General features: G+C 34.5%; 1 protein-coding gene across 1 annotated transcript in view; it reads left to right on the forward strand.

The window, feature by feature from the left end:
* Positions 1-19,111, forward strand: part of LOC114334233 (uncharacterized) — a 78,745-nt gene that overhangs the window by 13,078 nt on the left and 46,556 nt on the right. Inside the window, exons 3-11 of the mRNA XM_050653629.1 lie at positions 3,890-4,091; positions 5,114-5,337; positions 5,467-5,669; positions 7,754-8,006; positions 10,988-11,152; positions 11,965-12,093; positions 15,345-15,672; positions 17,799-18,028; positions 18,196-18,409. Of these exons, the coding sequence (XP_050509586.1) occupies positions 3,890-4,091; positions 5,114-5,337; positions 5,467-5,669; positions 7,754-8,006; positions 10,988-11,152; positions 11,965-12,093; positions 15,345-15,672; positions 17,799-18,028; positions 18,196-18,409 (1,948 nt within the window). The remainder of the gene's footprint in view (positions 1-3,889; positions 4,092-5,113; positions 5,338-5,466; positions 5,670-7,753; positions 8,007-10,987; positions 11,153-11,964; positions 12,094-15,344; positions 15,673-17,798; positions 18,029-18,195; positions 18,410-19,111) is intronic.

Here is a 19,111-nt window from a genome sequence, read left to right on the forward strand (position 1 = left end):
TTTTCTGATGCCATGATTGTCGTGTCTAAAATATCTTCTTGGTCTGAATGTTCTTTTTGTTTTTTGTTGTCTTTGCTTTGGCTTCTTGTCACAGACATTTGTTTTCAAGAAATACTGTCCCCGCCAAATATGAAATTTTACTAGTATGTTACCAAGACGACTTTTTCTCAACCAAATATTATAAATTGTCAATAAATATATCAAATGTAAATATCGTAAAATAAAATATTAAATCAGTTATGTAAAATTTGTACCTAAAGAGATCTAAAATTTTATGTTATCAAATGTAAGTATCTCACTTTTTACCACAGGCATATAAATTTTCAAATACCGGCTTTACTCTTTCTATCCTTCAAATTTGCCACCAGAAATACTTTTCAATGCTTTCCACGTTGGACGACAGTTGATGTGATCTTGATTATTGATATGAGATAATATTCTTATATGTCACTTAATTTAATCAATGTATTAATACTAATCTAATTAATTAACCAGATCACATATCAATATGTTTTCAATCTCAGGGCGAATTATAAATTAATTACTTACTTTCGTGGCTTCTAAATATTTCTTAATGGTTCCTAATCGGGATAGAAAAGAAAAGAGTAAAACAATACACACATATGGGTTACAATTATAATCAAAATATTTTTTATTTTATTAAAAAGGCAATCAATGCTTAATATTTGCTATTTCTTATTATTCTTAAAACATAACATTTACAAATGGGAATCTTATTTCCTTTTGGTTTTCAATTGAAAGTTTTTATTAACATTTAACTATTAGGAGTTATTAGCAACAACTCTATTTAAGTTTGATGAAGCTTTTCTGATATTATTGATTATGTTATTCAATTTTTTTATGTGGAATTTAATACGAAAAACCCATACATTCATGTCCAAACAAATGAGACTGACCTTTTCCTGGTGAACTGAGAATGTCCTCACACAAAACCCGTTTCCTGCTATCCTTGGCTGCGATCAAACCTCGTCCTGGCTTCCAGTAATGTTCTCCTTTGAAAAACTAGCTCGAATAGCTCTCGTTCCTGCTTCTGTCGTGATGCTGTGTTCTACCTTTTTCGAAACTGCTATCAGCTACCGGGACACTCTTGGCTCAAGGAGGTTCTTTTACTCTCGACCTGGCCTACCTCTCGTTCCACGATAGATACTCCACACTCACGGAACTACACCGGCTTTCTCACTCTCCGTACACTACCGTCTACTACTCGACTTCACTTCTCGACAGCTCAAAACATTCTGCTCTCACTTTGTCATTCATTCACCTACTTTATAAGTATCCCTTCCAGATTCACAAATCAATCTTCCACCACCAACTCTCATTCGCAGTATTCCTCAAAACCAATTTTTAATCTTTCTAAATATGCTTAATGGATTTCAAAAGAAAATATTTAATTCCCATTCTAAAATTACTTTCAACTATTTACAAATTTTAATGACCTATTCTCTCTTTCAACTGAGTCTTATTTAGCATAGGCTAATGATCGAAACCTTCCGCGAAAAACGATAATGAACTATCATCTATTTCACTGAGTTTTATTTAGCATAGGCTAATGATCGACCTTCCGCGAAGAACGATAATGGTACGCGTCATTCACTTTGTTTATTCTAAGCACATTGTTCCGAGTTTCGTACGCTTATTCTAATCACTTCTTAAAATTAAATATAACAATTTGTTGTATACAGGTTGTTCTAAATTTATATGCCCGTGGTTGAGAAAATTGAAAATATTTTATATTAAATTGAATTTTGTTTATAATTATCAAAATTTAATTTTCCTATCAAATAGAAATATAACAATATATATATATATATATATTGTTTATATGATCTGTAAGTTTGATTGGTTTGAAGTGCTTATTTTTGAAAACATTTTGTTTTAAATAAAAAAAAAATTCTAAAATTTTTTGAAAAACTTCATTTTTTAAAATATCTTAAAAAGTATTAGTGAGGAACAAAAATCTTAAAGAGTAAAAAAATGTAGCTTTTGCTATTATAAATATGCTAGTTTATTTCGTTTCTCCATAAGACAAAAATTGGTTAAGATATGGCTGTTCAAAATTTGCATACACTCGTGATTAGTGACCCATTCTAGTTTTCTCAATTGTAACCCTTTCAAAAATAAACACTTTAAACCGGTGAGACTGACAGATCATATAAAAAATAGATAGGTCAGTAAATTGTTTGTAAGCGGTAGCGATTAATTTCATTTGGGGAGCTAAACACGGCGAGATTTTCATGATTTTTTACAAAAAAAAAGAGGGCCAATTTTATTTTGAGCGTAACTCGCTTATTTTTAATGCTAAAACTTTTATTAACAATTAAAACAAAGCTTTTTATAAATACTTTAAAAAAGCTTAAATGGGTTTTTCCCGAAAAGTGCTTAATTTTTCGGTGATTTCACCTTGAAATATTCGATTTGGAATTAGACGAATAAGAACGTATTTTTCATGAGCTACAACTTTGTTTTTATTTGATTGATAGACTTTACTGATACACCATTTTTTTTGGGTTTTGTATAAGCTAAACTTTTGCTAAGGATATTTTTTTCGATAAAATATTTACTTTTTGAGTTATTTGCGTAAAACCGTCTGAAAACGTAGTTTTTTTGTCGAAAAATCAACCAATGGCAAATAACTCGAAAAGTGTTGACTTACGTAAAAAACTCTATAGAACAAAAGTTGCTTAAAATTAGTCAATTTATCCATTTCCGGTCTTATCTTAAACGTATGTTTTTTCACCCCCGAGAAGGGGTGACTGTCACCCCCCAAGTAAAAGCAACCAACGGTACAATTTCAACTTTGAAGTGGAGGGTAAGTAGATCCTAAATCCAAATTTTCATGCAATTCGGCGTTGCCCCTGAAAATTACACGGTATCGCCGAATTTCCCGTTCATTTACTGGGCTATATGTGTTTCGCTCCTAAAATACAAAACCAGATTGTATTAAATTAATGTTTTTTTCTGTCCCATTAAATAGGTATCTTACCTTATCAGACCTTATGTCAATAAATCACTTTTTAAATGCATTCGAAGACGCTTCTTAAAGGGTCAGCCTCTTTATGTCAATAAATTAGTCTTTAACTTAAAACCACAGACATGTGTTTTCAGTTCAGTCGATCTACAACAACGAGTCGATACACAACCCCATCAGGTATCGGTCGGTCATACAACCCTCGCTGGGCCAAACAATAACAAACCCTCTTACGAGATATAAGCACGCCTTTTTAACCAAAAAAAATATTACTGTTCGTTGTTTTTACACTTATTTTAATTCCATTTAATTGATTCCGTTAACCACCAACGGAACATATAGGCCTTGGATATTTGATCATCATCATCATCATCATCATCATTCCCCAACCTATTGGATCCACTGTTGGATATTGATATCCTCCATATTCTTCCATTTTTCTCTATTTTGTGCCTTCTGTATATAATTTTCCACAGTTTATCTCAAATAATCCATCCATCTTTTTGGTGGCCTACCTCGGTGTCTTTTATCTTCTCTAGGTCTCCACTCCATGAGTCTTTTCGTCCACTTATTATCATTTAAACGCGCTACATGTCCAGCCCATCTCCATTTGGTTTGTGCAATTTTTTCTGTGACATCTGTCACTTTGTTCCTCTCTCTCACCATCCTATTTGGTACTACATCTCTTCTTGTTTTTCCCAACATTGCACTTTCCATTTTTCTTTGGGTTATTCTCAATTTATTTGCAGAATGTTTAGTCAAAGACGACTCAAAATTATCTAATAAATAAGAAGGAAGAAAATGGTCTAAGTTTTCTGTAATATTATAATATAAAACGTATTCATATTGTTACTTTTTAAAGGGGTTTTAATTTCTTTTATTCTAAACCAACAATTTTAGAAAGATGAATACCAAGATTTGGGACCCCAATTAGTAACTACATTCGCAAACAGAGTTGGAGGTGATGATAACGATGTTACCGTCAAAGATATCTCTTTGCCTTCATTAGGAGAAATAACTGATTTAGGGAGGGACGAAAATTTCTCTTTATTTATTCCTAAACACAGAAGACTTGCTGGAAAACTAATTAATATATTCATGGGTAAGCAAACTGATGATTTTTTCTATAAAATAAATTTTTTACATCAAATATGGTATATTGTAATTTATTTATGTTTTAAATATCTCATGAGGTCTTTAGTTGCTGTACCTATTAGAATGCATATACATTTATCTATCTGTCTATGTAGTCCATGTTATCCATTTTAGGAAGTAGGCCTTCTCTTCTTGTCTCCATTTGTCTCTCTCCTGAGCTAGGCTCATCCATCTGGGACCGGCTTGCCTCTTCAAGTCATCAACCCATCTCATTTGTGGTCTTTCTCTACTTCTTTTGTATTCGTATGGTCTCCAGTGTAATATTTCCTTGTTCCACCTATCGTCTCTGTGTCTGATGTTGTGCACTGCAATTTTCCATTTAGACTCGGCTACGTTTTCTCCTACATCCTTTAGCTTTGTAATATTTTCCGCTCGTTTCGTTTTTTGTCCTTCAAGCGTATTTGTATCATCTGTCTTTCCATTGCTCTCTTATCTGTGTTTTTATAAGTTTGTCCATATTATTCTTAATTAGTGTCCAAGTTTGCGCTCCATATGTGATTATTGGTAACAGACATTGGTGTTTCTTATTTCGTATTATTCAGAATATAGCTCAATTTGCCAAATGCCGCCCATGCCAATCTTATACGTCTTTTAATTTCTTCTGTTTCATTTTCTTTGCTCGCTTTTATTACTTGCCCCAAGTATATGTATATTCTCGGACCAGGTTCCAATTTTTTAGAAAGTTCACCTTCCACTAGGTGTATCAGTATCACGAATTCTGGAAGTATGCTGCCAAAACCGGGATCTGTTTTGTCTTTTAGGCCTCTAATTGTAATCTATATAGATATCTTTCTATCTGAATAGTGATGAAGATTCTGTCATCTAATTTTGTAGAGGTGTAATAAAAATAAGTTCTTTTTTAACCTTGGTAATGTATTCATGGTTTTATTGTTGCCTAGAGTTTAAGGTTACTGAGTTTAATTCGATATTTATGGTTTGACATTAATTAACTTTATTTGTTATTTTAAGGAATGAAAGATCCTGATGACCTAATGGCTGTGGCAATATACGCTCGAGAGCGTGTCAATCCTGTTCTTTTCAACTATGCATTTTCAGTGGCTTTGATGCATCGGCATGATACTAGAGATTTAGAATTACCATCTGTACTGTTTTCTTTCCCCGACAGATATATGGATAGTAAAGTGTTTTCAAGAATGAGAGAAGTTGCTAACGTTGTTCCAGAGCCTCAAAGGGTAAGAGCTAAAACACAGCTAAAAGAGCTAAATTTTTATAACCTTAGAGAAACTTTTTCTAATATCGAAATCTACTGGTTTCTGTATTTTCGCCAAAACATAAATGATATACACCGTAATTTTTTATAGACTCCGGTTTTGATACCCAGGGATTATACAGCATCCGATTTGGAAGACGAGCATCGCTTAGCATACTTCAGAGAAGATATCGGAATAAATCTTCATCACTGGCACTGGCATTTAGTCTATCCATTCGAAGGCCCAATGGGAGTTGTCAATAAGAATCGCAGAGGGGAACTGTTTTACTACATGCATCAACAAATTGTGGCAAGGTGAGTATACCCACTTGAACTTAATGTATTGTTGATGAATTAAATTATAAAACGTTATAATTTAAACTTATAATAGCTTCAGAATGATTTAAACTTTTTACTAAGCGACATAGATTATGTACAAGTAATGAGAACACTAATAGAAGAATCAAACGAATACCATATAACCCTACCATACCTACCATATTTGGGCAATCTTTAATGCCTTAAGCAACAATAGAGTTGATGACAGATATATAAAAATCATTAAGAATTTACATGGCAATGCAACATCGCAAGTAAAAATAGAAGAAAAAGCAGAAAAGATAAAACTACAGAGAGGAGTTAGACAAGAGACCCATCATAGACAACCAGAAGACCCATCCAAAAGACAAGAAGATCTCATCCAAGCTATTTACTTTAGCTCTAGAATATATGTTTAGAACTTAGAATACTGGCCAATTGGTTCAAACCAAGGTCATAAATCTAAACACACACACACACACACACAACTTAGAATGGGCAAAACCGAATGACGATAGACGGCGAAAACCTGAACTATCAGAGAAATAGGATTAATAATAAAACCAGCAAAAACTAAATATCTAACAAACGCATCTTTAGAGATAACTGAGGATACAAGTTTTTTGAAGACTGGGCATCAGACAGGGAAGTAAAATGTCGCATTGAGCAAGCTCGACAAGCTTAGGTACTGACCTGTTCAGAGTTCGATCTTACACTGAGACTAAGGTTTACTAAATGCTACATGTAGTCGGTGCTGCTATATAGCATAGAGGGCTGGACACTCAAAACAGGGGATATAAACAGATTAGAAGCCTTCAAGATGTGGCTTTATCGTCGTATCCTAAAGATACCATGGACGGCGAAAGTCACTAATGTAGATGTCCTTAAAATAATCAACCAAGAGCGCCAACTTTTCGAAAACATCAAGAAAAGGAGAACGGCGTATTTGGGTCACATTATACGAAACGAAAAATACCAGTTCTTTCAATTTATAATCCAGGGTAAAATTGAAGGCAAGAGAGGAATCCGACGCAAGAAATTGTCCTGACTCCGAATCCGAAACATAAGGCAATGGACAGAGATTAACGACATACAATATCTGATACACATTGCAAGAAACAGAGAGTTAATGGAAAATGTGATCGCTAACATCCATTAGTGGATGGATTTGCATCTGAAGAAGAAGAAGAGAAAAGAAAGCATACAAGATACAACTGGACAATAATAATAATAGAAAAGGATCTATCTATTGTCAGGATCACAATTGCTAAGCTAGATTATGCTAACCAAGCATTTTCTTGGTTGGCTCGGTAGACGTAGAAACGATCCGTGGCCTCCAAGGTCGCCAGGCATTACTCCTACGGATTTATCAATTTGGAGCATACTTAGAAACGTTTTCTCGCGAAGATCAAAAATTTTAGAGCTTTTCTATATTTTCTTTCTATTTAGTGAGTAAAATCATAATAGTTATGAACTATTACCATTGTCTTGTATCCTTATATAAGTCTTCTTAATACAAGGATGGGCAGCCTACGGAGCTCTTAGAAACGTATTTAAGAGTGACATTCCAGTTAATATGAAGAAAAAAGTTTTCGACCAATGAGTGCTACCGGTGATGACCTATGGTGCAGAAACATCGCTCACAAAGAAAAACGCAAAAAAACTAAGAGCAATACAAAGAAGAGTGGAGCGATCAATGATAAGGGCCACCCTACGAGACAGGATTAGAAACGAAGATCTACGAGCTAAGACCAAAATCATAGAGGTCATTAAGAGAAACTGTAAATTAAAATGGAAATGGACTGGATACGTTGCCAGAATGACGGACACAAAATGAACTATCAAACTAGTTGAATGGAGACCAAGAGCCGATAAATGTAGCAGAGGAAGACCACCAACACGATGGCAAGACGACTTACGAAAGACAACAAAAAACTTGATACATCAAGCACAAGATAGACCACTTTGGAGAAAAACAGGGGAGCCTATATTCAGCAGTGGATCGAGAGAGGCTGATGATGATTACCATTACCATCCATTTAATTTCTATGTAACCATAATAACTTTATATTTTTATATAGGTACAATTTTGAACGCCTTTCCAACGGAATGAAACGGGTGGAAAGGTTTACCAATTTTAATGACCCCATGCCCGAGGGATATTTTCCGAAGCTGGACAGTTTGGTCGCAAACAGAAGTTATCCTGCCAGAGTCCCCAACATGCGTTGGTCAAATTTACGAAGAGAAGTTGACCAAATTTATGTGGATATAGACGAGATGAAGCGTTGGAGGGACAGGATATTCGATGCCATTCATTCTGGATTCGCCAGAGATGTAAGTTTCTTTTTTACTTATTTAAGGTTAAGAATTCCAGAATGGAATTTTCTTTTTCTTCCTCTTCCTCTTTATAAGCAATTCTGTTTATACAGTGTACGTTACATTATCTTCTAATGTCTTCACTCATTTTTCGATTTCTCAGCGTATTTCCGGTAATTCTTCTCAGTACTCTCATATTTGCCGTTTCCAATAGTCTTGGTGTTGTGGCTGTATTGACTCTTGTTTCTGATGAGTATGGCATTATTGGTCTTGCACTGGCTTTATAAATTCTTGACATCATCTCAGGGTGAATATGTCGGTTTCACCATATAGTGTTATTGAGTCATCCTGTCAATCTATTTGTTTTTTGTACTTGATTTCTCACTTCTTTGTCCAGATCTCCGTAGATTGGCAATATAATTCCAAGGTATTTTATTTCCATTATTTGCTCAATAATGATACCGTCAATTTGTATTTTACATCTGATTGGTTCTTTACTAATTACCTACTATTGTTTTGGTTTTCTTAGATGAAATTGCCATATTGAATTCTTTTGCTCTTATGTTAAATCTGTGGACTGAGCTTTACAAACTATCTTCATCTTGGGCTATCAATATTGCGTCGTCTGCGTAACAGAGTATTTTTACCTCTTTGTTTCCCATTCTGTATCCTCTTCCTTTGTTGACGTTTTTGATGATTTCATCCGTGATTAAATTGAAGAGTATAGTACACAATGAGTCTCCTTGCCTTATTCCACTGCCTATGTCTATAGGTTCTGTAAGTTGTCCATCTATTCTGACTTCCATTCTTTTGTTGTGGTAGATGTTTTCAATAGTTTTTATGATATCTAGGGGGATTTCTCTATTATAGAGACGATGGGAATGTCTCATCGATAGAATGGAATTGTCTAGGGTATAATCTGACTCTAAGTATTGCTATGATCTGCTTTCTCTTACTTTTATTTTAATTAGTATTTATTTAATTAATTACTCAATTGACGCAAATCATACAAAAAAAAATTAAGAAAAAAATCTCAGGGTGCCTTTTTGTCATAAAAAATAACTAAATTATCTTAGGTTGTACTTATCCTTTCTCGTGGCTTCAGTATTTCTTAGTTGATCCTTATCGGGATAACATAGGAAAAGGAAATAAATAGAAAAATCATAAATAAGCACAAACAAATACCTTTATTATCAAAATGAATGCTCTGAAAATCTATCAATTAAATCCTGTGGGCATAAATGTCCAAATGAAGCTTTTACCATATAATTAATCTATTTTAAACAATTATTTATCGCTTTGTTCCTGATACCATTTATAATATAAGTTAAACAAACAAATTTAGGTATTTGCAAAACTACTTATACTTCCTATTAAATTATTGAAATGTTGGAACCTTAATTCATATGCTTTTACGCAAATATTTTAAGTTTTGATTATAAAGAAAATCTATCACATAAGTTATTGACTGACCTTTTTGATTCACACACAATGATGTCTCCTCTTGACCCAAACAGCTCTTCCTTATTGATTATGTTAGGCTACCAATCAAAGCCCTCTCCGTTCTCAGCATCAATCCAGCAGCATACCAGCAACTATTTCTCCAAAACACAAGCCAGGCTGCTTTTGACCAGTACTCGTTCAATAAACTCCAAAACTCTCTCCTCTGTTTCTCTCAATAATAATCTCCTGAGACCCAAGTATCTTTTTTACTTGGTATCACAAATAAATTTAATAACGATGATTCTTGTAACTTACTCTCTTGGACTTTACAGAATCAAAGAGGTATTTCTTCTCAAATTGATTTGTCTCTCGTTCCACTTTTCAACTACTCTCCATATCAAACAACCACTAGTACTTGCTTCTGAACTATACGCGAAAACTTTCGACTGCCCTTCTCGGATGCCAGCAACACAATAATCTTTCTTTTCCAAACTGTCTCAACATTCAAGCTTCCCTTTCCCCATTCCAAATTGCCAAGCCAATCAGAAACATTTCTCTTTCCACATTCCTCTTTTTCATTCGAAAAACCAGGCATTCTTTCAAACAATACTTCTACTCATCCTAATCACTTTCCGGAAATTATACAAATACACTTGTGCTTAAAACAAACAGGCTTAAAATTCCACATCTCTCTACCTTTATTTTTCTATAAATTAATAATTACAACTACCTGTGGATTTTACCTTCCCGTAACAAACAATCTTTTTAAATTATAACCCGAAATAAATTGTCATTTCACTTCACTGTATTTACAAATGTCTAAGTCTTCAGTGAAAAACTCATTAAGGAGAAACCCACTGCTTAAAAGCTACCTTCTACTAAATAGTTACAAATCAATTAACAGGGTGTATCAAATTTATGTGCCCGAGTTATAATTAAAAATTTAAATTTTTACTCTATCTTTGATTGATAAAGTGATACATAATAGTATATTTTTTGTTCATTCAGCAGAAGGATCCTTCTTCTGCTCTGGGTATTATTGTATTGATCTCAGGTATGTCACACCAGTGTCTTATGAATCATGAATGTCGTTTGTGAACTGGTCCTCCCCAATCTTTAATTTTGCACAATAAATAATTTTTAAAAGATTACATTTGTCGCTTGCTGTTTAACTATGTTTAGAAGCTCTCTTTGTGTATTAGCTCTTCTCAACATCTCTTCATTTGTAATATGGTCGCGCCATGGAATTTTAGGCAAACTTCTGAGACATCACATTTCTCGAATGTTTTGCAACTAGTAGTTCGGCTGGTAGGTCCAGAATTTTCGCTGTAATCCAACTTTTCGTTGCTTTTATTTTTTTAAAACACAACATTTTGTGAAACTTTATTTGCTTTATTATAGTATTTTTGATGTCTTTCCATTCTATTTTAATTCTCTTCCTGATATTGAGTATTTATTTTCTAGTATTATGTTCTAGTCTTATTATTATCATTTATTTAATATCTTGCAATGCTTTTTATATTATGTAATAACTATATTATTTATTTAATTTCCAGGAAAACCGCAGGCCAGTCGAATTAACCGAAAACGAAGGAATTGACATCTTAGGTAACATGGTCGAATCCAGCATTCTCTCTCCAGATCGAGACTATTATGGTGATTTGCATAATATGGGTCATACTATGGCTTCGTACGTGCATGATCCTGATCACAGACATTTAGTAAGTTATTACATATTGTGGATTTAAAACATTAGACAATGCTTTTTTTTCCTTTATTCTAGTTCTCTCTAACTTTACCAAAAGGATTTGAATGTTGGAATAACGGAGTTGACGATCATCATTATTATACATAATATACATAATCTAATTCTTAGCTCCAACTTTAAATCTCTTGTGTAGAGCCCTCTTCTCATTTTTTTCAAATTTGCTCTAGTTAATAATTTATTGAGTTAATCATTATTCCTCATTATTCCAAGATATGCATATTTGTACACTCGTTTGACATTGGTTCGTTTATTAGAAGATTCTCCCATATTTCTTTGAGTTTTCTGTATTCTCATACATTTTGTCTTCTTGATATTCATTGTTAGACCCTATTCTTTAGTATACTCCGCTACTCTGGCCAAAAGTCTCTGAAGATCTTCAATATGTTCTTGGACTAAGATGACAGTGTCACCCGCATGGGATCTCAATTTTTTGTTTTATATGAACTCCATTTACCTTTATTTTGGCTGTTTCACCCTCAAGACCTTTTTTCAAGATCTGTTTCGGCATTAAACAGAATTGGCGAAATACAATACGCATACCTACTTATCTCGTCCCACATCTAATTTCAATTTCCTCTGACAACTATTCGTTAAGACCTACACGTCTAGGAGGAAATTGAAATTAGACGTGAGGTGAGACAGGGATGCGTACTGTCGCCAATTATTTTTAATTTAATTTTTGTATTTTGTGATACTTCGTTTATGTTCTTCATCGTTCACTTCTGTTTTCATCTGTTACACATTTTAAATGCATTGTTATTGTAGGAATCATTTGCTGTCATAGGCGACTCTTCAACTGCTATGCGAGATCCATTTTTCTACCGCTGGCATGCGTATATGGATGATATATTCCAAAATCTTAAGGACCGGTTACCTCGCTACACCGTTGATCAAGTAAGTACCTTAATTATAAGAAAATTAAATAATAAAAGATACAAAAAATATTGTGCACCACAAAAGTAAAATTTGTTTATCTGGACTCTTAATAACTAACAAGGGAGGCTGTACTGAAGATATAAAGCTCCGGTCAGCAATTGCAAAAAGCTCCATGGCAAAATTAACAAAAATTTGTAAAAAGCCATGACATAGCTATCTATACAAAAATGGTAACTGGTAAGAAGTCTAGTTTTTCTAGTTTTCACTTAGGTATACTTCGGAACACTAGATCCTTAGGGAGAAAGATAAATAGATTATAGATGTATTTGAGATGTACCGCTGCATACGAATGCTGAGAATATCATGAGTGGCCCGAAGAACAAATGAATCTATACTGAGCCAACTAACCATAAAGAAAATGCTGAGAAAACAAATATCAGAACAAATAATAGGCTATTCTGGACACGTGCTTCAAAGAAATAGTTAATGAAAAAAAAAACTAAGTTTTCAATCTAATAGCACATAAAACAACATCCAAAAATATTATTCTATATCCTACCAGACTGAAAACAATTGGAACCTTCTCTGGTAACACCTCCGAGGCTTCTACAATTTGCAAGCCACAACGGATGCTGAGACTAAGGAAGATGAGGGAATTTTACAATTTATAATTCACATCCCATCTGCTCAGCGCAGTAAAGTTCCAACGAGAATGATTCCCTTCGTACTCCAATCAGAGTAAACATGTAAATCAAAAATGAATAACCATTTTCAATTTCGTTGCAACACGAAACTACAGCCGCATTATTATTCCAGTTCAATCAGAGAGTGCAACAAGCACCTCTACCGGTTTCGAAACTTATTAGTCTCTCATCAGGAGGCACATATGATGATCTCTCTGACCCAACTAGGACTAACCCCGACGTGCAGTCACGCATTGCAACGAACGAAATGGCAGAGATGCCCTAGTGGCATCTGCTAGCAAAAAAACTAAGTTTTCAGTAGTAATTGCACAAGAGCTCTAAAATTCTATATTAATTTTAGAGATCGAGTGCAATTTGTTGCGATTATTTCATGAATAAAACTGTTCAAAACCAAAATTTTATTGTAATTTATTTATGTAAGTACAAATTAGTACAATTAAACACACAGTTGTTATAAATATGTATTTGACGGTTGAAAGTCATCTCTTTTATAATTTTTAAAACATTTGTCATTAATGTCACTGAATGTATTTTTTCGTAGCAACGAAGGGCATCTGACGTAATATGCTTGACGACGGGCAATTATCAAAAAAGTTATCAGTAGTAATTGCACAAGAGCTCTAAAATTCTATATTAATTTTAGAGTTCGAGTGCAATTTGTTGCGATTATTTCATGAATAAAACTGCTCAAAACCAAAATTTTATTGTAATTTATTTATGTAAGTACAAATTAGTGCAATTAAACACGCAGTTGTTAAAAATATGTATTTGACGGTTGAAAGTCATCACTTTTATAATTTTTAAAACATTTGTCATTAATGTCACTGAATGTATTTTTTCGTAGCAACGAAGGGCATCTGACGTAATATGCTTAACGACGGGAGATTATCAAAAATTATCAGTAGTAATTGCACAAGAGCTCTGAAATTATTGAATTTCTCCCGAGTGACACTTTGACAGTTTTAATTTCACGAGCCGAAGGCGAGTGAAATTATGTCAAAATGTCACGAGAGCAAAAATTCTATATTAATTTCAGAGGTCGAGTGCAATTTGTTGCGATTATTTCATGAATAAAACTGTTCAAAACCAAAATTTTATTGTAATTTTTTTATGTAAGTATCATTAAATACACAGTTTTTATAAATATTTGACGATTGAAAGTCATCACTTTTATAAATTTTATAACATTAATTGTCATTAATGTCACTGAATGTATTTTTTTGTAGCAACGAAGGGCATCTGACGTAATATACTTAACGACGGGAGATTATCAAAAATTATCGATTTAATTCAGATTTCTGTAGCTTTCTATTGGTCAGAATCTCCTATGAATGAAATAATCAGTTTAATTTAGATTTCTGTAGCTTTCTATTGGTCAGAATCTTCTATAAATGAAATAATCAATCTAATAGCACATAAAACAACATCCAAAAATGTTATTCTACATCCTACCAGACTGAAAACATTAGAAACCTTCTCTGGTAACACCTCCGAGGCTTCTACGATCATCTTACAAGGCTCCTTAGTCTCAGCATTCGTTATGGCTTGCAAATTGTAGAAGCCTCGGAGGTGTAACCAGAGAAGGTTCCCATTGTTTTCAGTCTGGTAGGATGTAGCATAACATGTTTGGATGTTGTTTTATGTGCTATTAGATTGAAAACTTAGTTTTTTTGCTAGCAGTTGCCGCTAGGGTATCCCTGTCATTTCGTTCGTTGCAATGCGTGACTGCACGCCGGGGTTTTTTCTAGTTGGGTCCGAGAGAGCAGCATCATCCTGATGAGAGACTAATAAGTTTCGAAACCGGTAGAGGTGCTTGCTGCACTCTCTGATGGAACTGGAATAATGATGCGGTTGTAGTTTCGTGTTGCAACGAAATTGTAAATGGTTATTCATTTTTGATTTAAATGGTTAATTGTTAAATTGAAAATTTTTTGCTCAATTAGAAATCCAATGAAATCAATTAATTTGTGGTCATCTGATTGAATACAACCAACATTATACTGAAAACAGATCCCATGGGCTGTTTTCACTCAATCATGTAGCTATGGATACCTACATTTCGTTTCATTTCGATTTTGACATTTCAAATATTCAATATTTCAAAATGTCACGATTTGGTTGTAATACATAAAAATTATTTATAATAAAACATCATAATAAAATTGTTAACAGCATGCGTAGAGGAAATACATCTTCATCAGTTATAGAAACTAACATGTCGGGATCTTCATTAAATTTTTCTAATTGTTCCTTTGTTAATTGCACATTTAAATAAATTGTTTCTGCTCTGTATTTTTTTTTTCATAACCAGCAAAAAATTTTCTATCCGAATAACCCTCGAACATTGATAAATGCTCAAAAAATTTTTAACAACTTTCTCAAGCTTGTTGCTTACAGGCAACAGACCTCCGCCTACGGCGTCGGTCTGTTTCCAAGCAACAAGCTTTCGAAATCTGTTATAAAATTTTTTCGAATAATTATCAATGTCCTTGGGTTATTACTACTGAAAACTATTTATTGATAACTAAATGTAATATTATTTTTAATGAACTTTTTTGTTCATAGTTGAATTTTGCCAACGTTACCGTCCAAGACGTTCAAGTCCAAACGCAAGGTGCCCCAGTCAATACACTCCAAACATACTGGCAACAATCCGATTTAGACCTCTCAAGAGGATTGGACTTCCAACCGCGCGGAGCTGTTCTCGTCAGATTTACACACTTGCAACACAGACCATTTACCTACAAAGTAACTGTCAACAATGCCACCAACCGTCCCACTGTTGGGACTTGTAGGATCTTCATGGCTCCCAGATTCGACGAAAGAAGAAACCCATGGCTTTTCAGAACTCAAAAGAATATGTTTATCGAATTGGACAAATTTAGAGTTAATCGTAAGTCTCATACAATATAATTATTATGTATATAAAATCCACTCATTCCAGACACGGGCGCCCATATAAAAATTTTCAGGGGGGGCAGATGTGAAGATGTTGCACATTATATTTTGTGTACTCTGGATAACCATATATAGTTAACAGCACTCGAAAAGCAAGGGGGGCAAAGGCCCCCCTCCTGCCCATGGGTATGGGCGCCCATGATTCCAGATATCTACGGTATCAAAAGTATTGAGCTCTGGTGGGAGTCTTTTAATATTATCCAGCTCTAGGTGACTTAGTACGTCTTTTTGCGTAAAAATTTTCTCGGAAACACTCCAATAGAAGAGAGAATATGTATCGTTCGAGAACTTCTCCATTATCTCCTTATCTGTATTTCCAGATCTCTGTACTTGGCGATCTTTTCGTTATATTCAGCACGCAGATTATTATTGTTAGGTACCACCATATCTATTAGTGTTGTTTGCCTAGTAGTAAATTTATTAACTGGTATGAGATCCTGTCTATTATGTTATGTGCCATTCGTTGGTCTGTGAGCACAATGTCAACCCACTATAGCTGTGGTTGTTGTTTCAGTACGTGTGTTATGTAGATGGTCGATTTGTAGTACTCCCAGAGTAACGGGTAGTCCTTTCAAGACAACCGACTCAGTAAAATACAGGTTAAAATAAAATAAATATATTAAAGGTATTTATATACAGTTCAAAATTAAAAATAACAAAATAAAATATAATTCTCGCTTCGCCCCGTTCCGGAGAAAGCTCCCTAAGCGGACGTCTGCAAAAAAAACTGAAATTGTATTTATAACTATCATCAAAAACATAATAACAATATTAGAATAATACAATACACAACACAGTATACACAACAGCAATCGCGCTACACGGAATCAATCTATCTACATAATTACACACTCAGACTCGTAGCTCATCACACTTCAATCCAGTTTCATTACAATTCAGCATCGACGCTCCGGCCAGCTCCGGATTGCAGCTGGCCGGAGCTCCGCTCACTGCGGTTACAGTTTCGGCGGAATGCCTCTTCACTGCAGAGCTCGTTCCCCTCGACAAAGTTCATTCATTCCAATTCATTCCATTGCATATCTACCGTTTGAGTTTTTCCCGGTTCAGTACTGATTTTATGATTTTCCTTTCTCGTCTTAAATACACTCTCGGTAGCCATCACTCCTTGGTTTCGTCCGAGAGGTGGTATGTAGGGGGTTGCGCCGATATGGAAACGCGTTCGATCCCCTGCTGTTGATCTGTCAAACACAGGGCTGCAAGCATCATATCGTTACACCACTGTAATGGCTAATTCTTGAATCATGGCGTTCTTTATAGTCAGTTCCGACAAACGCCTAGCAGCTCTCGGTAAATTGTTAGATGGTTTCTTGGGATTGACATTCTTATCGGCATTTGTCCTTTTGGATTCGAAGGTCTACTCTGAACCCTCTATCTCGGGAAACATCTTTCCTGATAGAAACCAATAGTTCGACCCATTGCCTCGATGTTTTGGGCATCTTGCATAGCGAATCCTAATGGCTGATCCTTTCCTCTGACTGTATTAATCATATCATTTAAAAAAAAATCTAGTTTTTAGCATCTGAACTAGGTGTTTTTAAGTGGAAGCTATTAATTTCAAAACATCCATATATAACAGGTGGTTAAGCTTCGCCACAACAGTATTGTTATTTTTAATGCTAAAATCTGAATATTAAGTGGCTATGGAGTTCCTCTGGAAAAGACTCCAATTAATTGGGATATCTCCAGTTTCGATATTGTTTTTAGCAGGAATTTTAAGGTGAAGTTCACACTGAAGTGTTCACAAATATTATATATTTTAAAGAGATCATCGACTTTATATATTTTCAATATATTTATAAGCCGGCATGTTGTATAATGCAGCACTGAATCAAAGGCCTTCTAGTCAATGAAGGCAGTAAAAGGGTTTCATAGGCTGCCTGAATAAACGTACAGTATATGTTTTAACATGCCCAGGAATTGTTGAGCTGTGTTGTTGTCTGGATCGTGTTGTGACTATCTTAGAATGTTCACCAATGTTTCTTCAGCTCTCTTGATTATTACTATTATTGCAATTTTATGTGGGATGTTTTTAAATTTTAGTGAAACCTGGAAGCAACTCAATATCCAGAGATTCAAGCTTATCTTCAGTGACCATCCCGTTTGAGAGAACTTACCGAAACTTGGATAGTCGTAGACCAGTTGGAGGAGATGCTTTGGCTAGATTCAATCTTTGTGGATGTGGTTGGCCGGAAAATATGTTGATACCGAAAGGAAATGATCGTTTTGAAGCAGAACTGTTTGTTATGATTTCGGACTACGCTAACGATAGAGTAAGTAACTCAATAATCCTTATACCAATTCCATTTAAAGTGATTTCTCCTAAACTCTTCACACATTCCACTCCTCTGTTCTATTCCATTCCCCAAATCCTCTTCAGTATTTTAATTTTACTGTTAGTTCATGAATCCTGATTTTAATTTAATCATGGTAATTTTAGATTGACCAGGACGTTGTGGGACAACCAGGAGATGCGGGAAGCTTTTGTGGCATTAAAGATAAGCTGTATCCTGATCGTCGATCTATGGGTTATCCGTTTGACAGACAACCAAGAGCTGGAGTTGATACTCTTCAGCAGTTCCTTACACCGAACATGAGAGTTAGGAACGTGATTATTCAGTTCAATAATCGGGTTCTTACACCAGGCGAAAAATTTTAATTACTCAATAATATTTATTGATAATTATTCGTTTTATGAATGCATACTATTGTATTACTTCTTGTAATAAATGCAAACTTTGCTTTTGAATGTGTACTTTACTGGATTTTTAATGATTGAAATAATCAAGTAATAGTAAGAAATAAAAAAATTACATGGATTGCAGATTTCTTTAGCAACCCCAGTACTGTTAAGATCTGGCTCCCAGTGTCCTCAGAGAATACACATACAGAAACAGGTATAGGATAGGCGACTTTCTAAAATGGTCGCATTCTATCTCTGGATAATATAGTGTAAAATTACTTATAAGAATCAGATACAATAAACCTGCAAAATCAGAAACAAAGCTAAGGAAGCCATAGCTCCCAAAGCTTTTTCTTCTTCTTCTTCTTCTTCTTCTTCTTCTTCTTCTTCTTCTTCTTCTTCTTCTTCTTCTTCTTCTTCTTCTTCTTCTTCTTCTTTTAATAGGACCGTGTCCTGTTTCTTCTGTTACAGTCTCTGCTGCGTTCCGGACCATCGTTTCTTGGGTCTTCCTATGGGTCGCTAAGCCATAGCGGAAGACAAAATTACAAAGATAAGAAAATCCACGAAGAAAATAAACTTCCTGTAGCTGGCTGTATACCATAAATCACAAAAATACCAAGTTTCTTGTAAAAGGTATATATTAAAATACCCTAAATAAGGGTCACAATACAAA

This window comes from Diabrotica virgifera, chromosome 1 (genome assembly GCF_917563875.1).
Source record: "Diabrotica virgifera virgifera chromosome 1, PGI_DIABVI_V3a".
Classification (NCBI taxonomy): domain Eukaryota; kingdom Metazoa; phylum Arthropoda; class Insecta; order Coleoptera; family Chrysomelidae; genus Diabrotica; species Diabrotica virgifera.